The sequence below is a fragment of the Branchiostoma floridae genome, chromosome 1 (assembly GCF_000003815.2).
Source record: "Branchiostoma floridae strain S238N-H82 chromosome 1, Bfl_VNyyK, whole genome shotgun sequence".
In the NCBI taxonomy this organism is placed as follows: domain Eukaryota; kingdom Metazoa; phylum Chordata; class Leptocardii; order Amphioxiformes; family Branchiostomatidae; genus Branchiostoma; species Branchiostoma floridae.
Window position 1 is genome coordinate 31,028,553 of NC_049979.1, and position 8,027 is coordinate 31,036,579.

Here is an 8,027-nt window from a genome sequence, read left to right on the forward strand (position 1 = left end):
ATTAGGCATGCGGGTACCTTAGACAAAGATGTTCATAATGATATACATGTTATGCAAATGAGGACTTAATTTGCATAATTAATGAAGAAATTGTATAATTCTATTGTTTTCAATAACTGGACTTCAATAAATGTAACACATGTTAATTATGATAGGTGGAGTATAAGCAGATACCAAATATGGTAATGAGGAGCTTATTTGCATAATTTATGTAAAAATTGCAAAACCGCTTTATGATTAATAATGGGAATTTTATGATTGTGACATGTGTACGTTAGTCAATGATGAACAACACCATGCATAAATTATGTCTATGTGTTAGTCAATTTCATTAAATTTAGGAAAGCTCTAAATTTTCATGGAGGTATGACGTCGCCGAACTCTAGTTACATATAAAAATGTATGAAAATAGTATACAACATCCCTGGCATTGAGTACCCGTCATTACAAGCTTAGTGTCTATACTTTTGTTGCACAGATAGATAGCTGTATGAAAAAATAGTTCTGAAGTCTTGAAGTTGATACATGATAGCAGCCTTCAGTTTGTTATTGGGCAACACACATGTTGAGAAGAAGATAAGTATCCTATTCCAATCAAAATATGTCATAAGAGGGCTAGACTGATTTAGAATTGAACATCACACTATAGAATGTGCCATTACTGTGCTAATGGTGTGTTCACTATAACAGACGGGACGTCTATCACCAACAGGGACACTGTTTACCTAATAGTTGTGTTTGAACCTTGTTTATCATGAAAGCTCAAATCGGCTTTGTATTGAGGTCATACGGGAGCAGGTCAGGGCCACACAAAACATATAACAGGGGCACAGTTTACATCATTTAAAGTCCTAATAGATATATACACAAAATTTGTGTATATACATGGTACAAAATATCCCGACAACAGAATATATACGCATGCAACATTTTACAGATATCATTAACAATACCACATTGAAAATCTCAAACATAAGAATAGTAATCACGAAAAATTAAATATAACAATGCTTAAGCAACTGAAGGTAGTAAAATAAAATAACGAAAATGATCTTTCTATGGATTATTCAAGATCGTAATCGTTAACGGCACGGTGTTTATGCTATGACCGAGAAGTCGTTAAATCAATTATATTGATATGACAGCGGCTTTCCTCACTTTATTTAGGTGAAAATGAGGAAAATGATGACCTAGCTTATGCAAAGGGATACCCTCGGATGGGACTATTAGAGGTCTCGTGTTTAAGACCTCTTGCACGGAGAAGAACCTACCTGACTGCCCGAAAAAAGGAGGGGTTCTGTCCACTGTGAGTGGTTAAAAACCTAGAGTCCTTTGGATTCACCTGGAGGTGACCAGACGATGTATACAGGCTTTGTTTACAGATCCTAACGATTTAGCCTAGTCTTTTGTAAGGGCATTACAATTCAGCCGCTGGCTGCGAAGTAAGAGTAGTCGGCCCTTCTAATGACTCAATAACAAAATACTTTGGACCCATTTAGAGGCTCTATAAACAGAGACACGTTTTACTATCAAAAGATAAGTCAAGAGGACACTCTGGGACTATGAACAGAATAGTGACATACTGTTAGCTGTAAGCTAAAGTATCCCGTCTGTTTATAATAAGGCCACAGCAAGTAAATTTTATGGATGACATCCTCTAGAGACGGCAAAAATAGTGAGATAGGGCGAAAAAAAAACAAGATGGGTAAAAAAAACAAGATGGCTAAATTTTCCAAATATACGCATTAAACGTAAAAAAAAGAAGAAATGAAGCGACGAAACATGGTATCACAGCCTACAAGGCATTTATTTCTGTATTTAAGACGTGTACTAGGGTAGTAAAGGTGACACTGGTGTGGTAGACTGGTATCACTTACCAACATGGCAACAACACTCATGGCTTCCATATTGGGGCCACTTTTACAACTATCTAACTAAATTTTGGTTTCACTTCTATAACTACTGTCATGGCTACCTGGCTTGTGTCACTTCTACAAGTACAACCATTAGCCTACAACACAACATATTTGCGCATTTTGGTACTTTCTCGTCATGTTGACCATCTCCGAAGAAAAAAAAAATCTTGTTTTTTTTTCTTTTAAATCAGGCGAAAATTAATGCGCTGATGTCATCCATAAAATTTACTTGCTGTGGTCTTAATGACATTGTCATCTTGTCAGCAAGTCAACGTAGCCTACGGAGCGCAGTCAATATTCTCGGTCTTTACTGCAACAAGGGGAAACTAACAGTATACTTAATTAAGAAAACAACTAAAATTATTAGTTTTAATGTAAAGGGAATATTATTATAAAACTTTATGTTTTGTTTCTTTGACAAAGACATCCTTGTACAGTTATTTAGGCGTGGTACTGACGGCGGGGTGTAAATTTAACACAGCCATGAAAACCCTTCAAACAATGCCCTTAGAGCGCTGTCAGCATAAGGGCACCTCTTGGAGGAAACAATTCTTCAGTATCACTGCGATGTAAGATTTTTTGCGCATGTGCTGTACCAATATATTTGTATTTGTTTATACGCAAAATGACAGCTCCAGACAACATCATACAACAAAACTATGAGTTCATATACACCGGTTTTAAGAAATGTAAACAAACATATAAACAATAGATATAGTTGTAGCATAGCTCCAGCGGTATCTTTTTTTTTATTGATCTTCAGTTAACGTAGTAACTGATTTCCAAGGGAGCCCTATAAAAATAATAATAACTCAAAGTACAAAAGATAACTACCAACATAGGATTGAACATAACAAAGCAATAATCCGATTCGGATTTGTAAATCATATAAGCAACTTAGGAACACTCAAAAGAATAACAACTCATACTTAATAACAAAAACAACTCAAGATCACAAACTCATAGGGTCCTTGGACAGTCATTGCGGTCAGAGGTCAGATGTCAGTGCCATTTGTCCTGATCAATTGGACTGAACATAAGAAAGAATAATCCAATTCGGATCAGTAAATCATATACGCAGCTTGCTAATAACAACTCATACACAATAACAACTCAAGATTTAAAAAATCATAAGGTAATTGAACAGTCATTGGGATCAGAGGTCAGATTTCAGTGTTATGATATCAGAGACTGTTTAAAGGCTTTAAGTGTAGTTGCTTGTTTTGTCTCAGGTTTAAGTGTATTATATATTTCAGCTGCCCTGTATGCAAATGTGCGTTGACCTGCTCTTGAAGTGTAGTTAGGTTTATGTAGGAGTTGTGCTTGTCTGGTGTTATGACTGTGGATTTGGTTATTGAAACGAAATGTGTTGAGTAGGTAGTTGGGTGCTAGGCCATGAAGGCATTTGTACACCATAATGCAGATCTGCCGAGTTCTTCGCTCCTGCAGCAGACTCCAAACCAGTGCCTGATGCAGCTCCCCAACATTCGACCTCGGCTCACGTCGGAGGATGATTCGTGCGCCCCGGTTCTGGAGGATTTGGAGACGCTGCTTGTTGGCTGCACTGCAGTTGTCCCATACCACGTTACAATATTCAAGGAGTGGTAGAGCAAGGGTTTTATACAACAAATTTGCTACACCAGTGCAAAGATAAGGCCGTAGGCGTCTTAATAGTCCCTCGCTGTGACATTTTACTACACACCTCATCCAAGTGATCAGTGAAACTTAAGCTAGGATCAAGTATGACACCCAGATATTTATAAGAGCTAACCCTTTCCAAGGTATCACCATTAATCTTGATCTCCAAATCAGGAGTAGAATTTGTTTTCCTAGTGGAGCCGATAAGCATCCACTTTGCCTTCTTGATGTTATTCAATTGTTCACTTGTAACACTACATGTACTTAGCCTTTAGTATCCCATGCAATACAATTCAATTGAATTGCTGCATTAAGCTGATGGACAGGAACATGCAAGTAAAGATCATCTATATAGAGAGAAAATTGTGAGAGCGACCAAGGGATGTAACATTGCTTGGATAAAATGTAAGTTTTAGATGATATAAATAAACAAAACTAATTATCTGAACTTGTCGCAACAACGGTCGTAGAAGTTTTGAGGTTTGATTCTTTTTAAATTTTCTTTACAAAAACGAAAAACATTTGACGCTATCTTGTCATGATGTCAGAGCAATTATTCCTGAATATTATGAATACACACTCCATAGACAAATGCCTCGGTTGTTATTTGTATATAAGTGGAATTGTAAAGGCCTGGAGCATGGTAAGGCAAAGCTGCGTCAAAAGTATGCCCTATAATGCCTAATAATGGTTATTACCTTTGCCAGAATGGCTAAGGTTACGTTTTGGGCTTGTGAGTCTGTCTGTCTGTGTGTGTGTTAACAGTATAACTCGAGAAGCCTTGGATGGATCCCGATGATATTTGGTAGGTGGGTAGGGGTCGGGAAAACGAATGTCAAGTTCGATAATGGGCCCCCTAGCGGCTTGCTAAGGTACTGCAGCAGAACCTCAATTTTTCATATCTCGTGTCCTGGACATGCTGTGGTTATGATTTTTGAGTGGTAGATAGCCCTTGGAGCAGAGAGTAAGTGCGGTAAGTTTGGTCCGCCTAGCGGCTTGTTTGGAACTGCAGTCGCCGAATTCCTTTCAAACTTTGGACGAGAATAACTCGAGAACGTGTTCATGGATCGTCATGGTTATTGGTATGTAGATAGCCCAAGTCACAATGTACACAAAGGAACACTTATTATGCAAATCAGCAACTTATTTGCATAATTAATGAGGAAAGTTTATAAATCCACTGCATTTCATGATAGGACTTTCAAACTTGTCACATATATAGATAAGGAAGAGAGAAATATTAATGCATGTTAATTATGCAAATGACGGCTTCATTTGCATAATTAATGAGAAAATATGAACGTGTTGACGGATCGTCATGGTTTTTGGTATGTAGATAGCCCAAGGGAAGACTTACATGCAAATCAACAGCTAAATTGCATAATTAATAAGAAAAGTTTGTAAATCCACTGCATTCCTTTATAGGACTTTCAAACTTGTCACATTTGTAGCTTAGAAAGAAGGAAATATCAATACATTATTAATTATGCAAATGATTATCTCATTTGCATAATTAATAGCAAAATATGAACGTGTTGACGGATCGTCATGATTTTTGGTATGTAGATAGCCGAAGTAAAAACTTACATACTGAGATACAAGTTATGCAAATTAACAGCTAATTTGCATAATTAATGAGGAAAGTTGATAAATCCACTGCATTCCGTGATAGGACTTTCAAACTTGTCACATATGTAACTGAGAAAGATGGCAGAGAGTAAGAGGTGTATGTTTGGGTCCGCTAAACGTCTTTTCTTGAACTGCAGGAGCCGGTTTAGCTTCCTGCTTTGAAAGAGAATAAGTCAAGAAGGGATGAAAGGATCATCATGATTTTTGGTATGCTGATAGCTTAAATGATGCTTGATACAATTCAATATTATTGAGGATTAGAATGGTATCGCCCAAGATGGCGGTCGCATGAACTTTCGCTCGTGTTTCTCTGGTACCGTGTAGCGATTTTTGCACTACGACAGAGAGCTTTTAGAGTGTCCTTACTGGCTGTTAAACCAGGCAGCACTCGAGAGAGGACTGAGGAAGTCAAAGGAACAGAAGTGGCCGCCCGAAGCAGAAAAAGGAGACCAAGTCTTGAGAGGCACATGCTGCCCCCCTCCCCACCGACGAGGCGCTTCACACTCAACGGGCCCTTTTACGGGCCCATGCCGGTGGGTAACAAGTACATGCTCTGTTGGGGCGTTTAAGAGATCATGCATACACCTTGATACTGGTGCGATACTGGTGCAGACTATTGTAATACTGGCCAGCTTTTCCGATTTCTTTCACAGGGCGCCAGTGACTCTGCACCTAGAGGGCCTTGGCGGCAAGACGCGGCCTGCCTCTGTCTGTCGAGGCCAAGCACACGAACGGAGAGCTGCTAGCGGCGGCAAGGAAAGGGAGCAAGGGCCGCTCCGAAGCTCATCGAAGGCAAGCAAAACTGCAACTTTGTAAAGTCATTCCGGGCAAGAAAGGACAGAAAAGGAGACGGTGAAAGACCGGCAACATGGCGGCCAGGTCAAACGACGAGCACACGGAGGAAGACTGTCGCCCCATTTTCCTAATCCTTGGAAGCGTCGTAAACAAGGAAAAGGGTGACAGATTCTTGTCTGAGGAAGAGATCTTCGCCGCTGTAGCAACTGCACTGAGCCAAACGGCAGCTGAACCCACGTCAGGGCCGATAAAGTGCATACAGATAGCAAGGGGCCTATGCAGATTTTACATTGAGGGGAAGTCCTGCAGAGCCAGAGTGCTGACAAAAGGGCTGGCGCTGAGAGGTAAGAGTGTTACTCTTCATGAGAAAAACCCTTTCGTAAGAGCACCCAGGGGAACAAGGCTCACCGTCAAAGGATTACCTTGGTCAGTTCATGACTCAGTAATCAAGTACACTTTAGAACAACAATATGGCTGCGAAATAACAGAAATACAGCACTGTCGTATCAGGGTCAACGGGCGACTGACAGACTGCTGCAATGGTGACAGATTTGTCTATATCACCAAACTCAAGAAACCAATACCAAACTACAATGTTCAGATGGGAAAGTTCAGAGTTAACATTTTCTACAGACAAACTGCCATGATGAGACCTGAACCTGAGGAACATGATGAAATGATGCACCCTGCAATACTGATTGACAGCCAAGAAGAATTCCCACCACTAAAACAGAGTACTCACGAGCCACTTGATACATCACAGCATACTGAAGAGGCAATACCGGCCAACTTTGGAGAAAACACATTCTCCCAAGTAAACACCACAAATGCAACAACACATGCAGATGTGCACATGCCAGAGAACAAAAGTGAGGATGAAGAAGAAATGGACACATCAGTTGAACAAGGAAAAGAGGGACAAAGTGGAATGAAACAAGCGAATATAACAAAATACATGGGTCGAAATAGTCAAGAAATAGACACTTCAAGGAAAACCAATAGAAAAAAGAAGAAAGAGATCCCTGTGGAGACAAGGGTGCTGATATAGATCACACTCACATGTTAGTGCAACACCACATAGGAAATAGACCACATGTAACGCCTTCTTCTCGGTCACACCAAGAGAGCAGAAACGATGGGAATAGAGAAACTCTAGGACAGAAGCTGACACCCGCACAGATAGAGAAAAAACTGAGAAACATGAGAGATGCGTCAGGGAGACACAGACAACAGAGAAACATGAACGCTGTTCCAGGACAGAGGGGAAGACACCGGTCCAGCAGAAACGATAGAGAACACAACCCTGTGGAGCTGCTGTACACATCGGACTGTGATTGAATACATAGGACTCATTCCACCATACAGTAAACCGGTATAGCTTTTCATTTACAGGTATGTCCGTCAACTGCCTATCATTATTATCAGTAAATGTTAAAGGAATACGAGAGAAAGTGAAAAGAAGATCCATCTTTGAATGGTGCAAGTGCCAAAAAGCTGACATTGTCTTTCTACAAGAATCTCATATAACAAAAGAGGTAAGGAAAGACTTTGACTTAGACTGGGGAGGAAAGGGATTCCATTCCTATGGAACAAATAAAAGCAGAGGTGTGTCAATCTATTTTGGAGACCCCAAAGTACAAATTTCACAAGTTATTGGGGAAAATGAAGGAGATGGCAGGAAACTATTGATAAACTGCCAAATTGGTAAAACATTCCTAACTCTTGTAAATGTTTATGCTCCAAACAATGCTACTGAAAGAAACACTTTCCTAATCAACCTCGCAAAATGGATTGACGAAAATAAACAATCTGAATCTGAAACTACACTTGAGAGAGAAGTTATAGTAGGGGGGGATTGTAATTCAGTTGTGAATTATGGTATGGATAAAAAAGGAGGGAGACAAACAGACACAGGAAATTCATCACAAACCTTGAAATTTTTTTACCAATCCCTAGGTCTGTGTGACATTTGGAGAGAAAGAAATAAGACTACAAGACAATACACTTACAGAGACTACTTTTATAAGGTCTCTAGCAGACTTGATTATT

At 39.6% G+C, this 8,027-nt stretch overlaps 2 protein-coding genes across 2 annotated transcripts in view; one reads left to right on the plus strand and one right to left on the minus strand.

Annotated features, from left to right (window-relative positions):
* LOC118430745 (carbohydrate sulfotransferase 11-like) overlaps positions 1–8,027 on the minus strand; it is a 246,314-nt gene that overhangs the window by 161,742 nt on the left and 76,545 nt on the right. The gene's annotated exons all lie outside the window — the stretch shown is intronic.
* Positions 5,453–7,026, plus strand: LOC118422776. The gene is made up of 2 exons (XM_035830572.1): positions 5,453–5,716; positions 5,837–7,026. Exon 2 carries the CDS (start codon positions 6,052–6,054, stop codon positions 7,024–7,026), a length of 975 nt encoding a protein of 324 aa, XP_035686465.1. The 5' UTR covers positions 5,453–5,716; positions 5,837–6,051.

What these genes read in the sequence shown, in the direction of transcription:
- LOC118422776 (XM_035830572.1), top strand. Translation starts at nt 6,052, where the DNA reads ATGGCGGCCAGGTCAAACGACGAGCACACGGAGGAAGACTGTCGCCCC.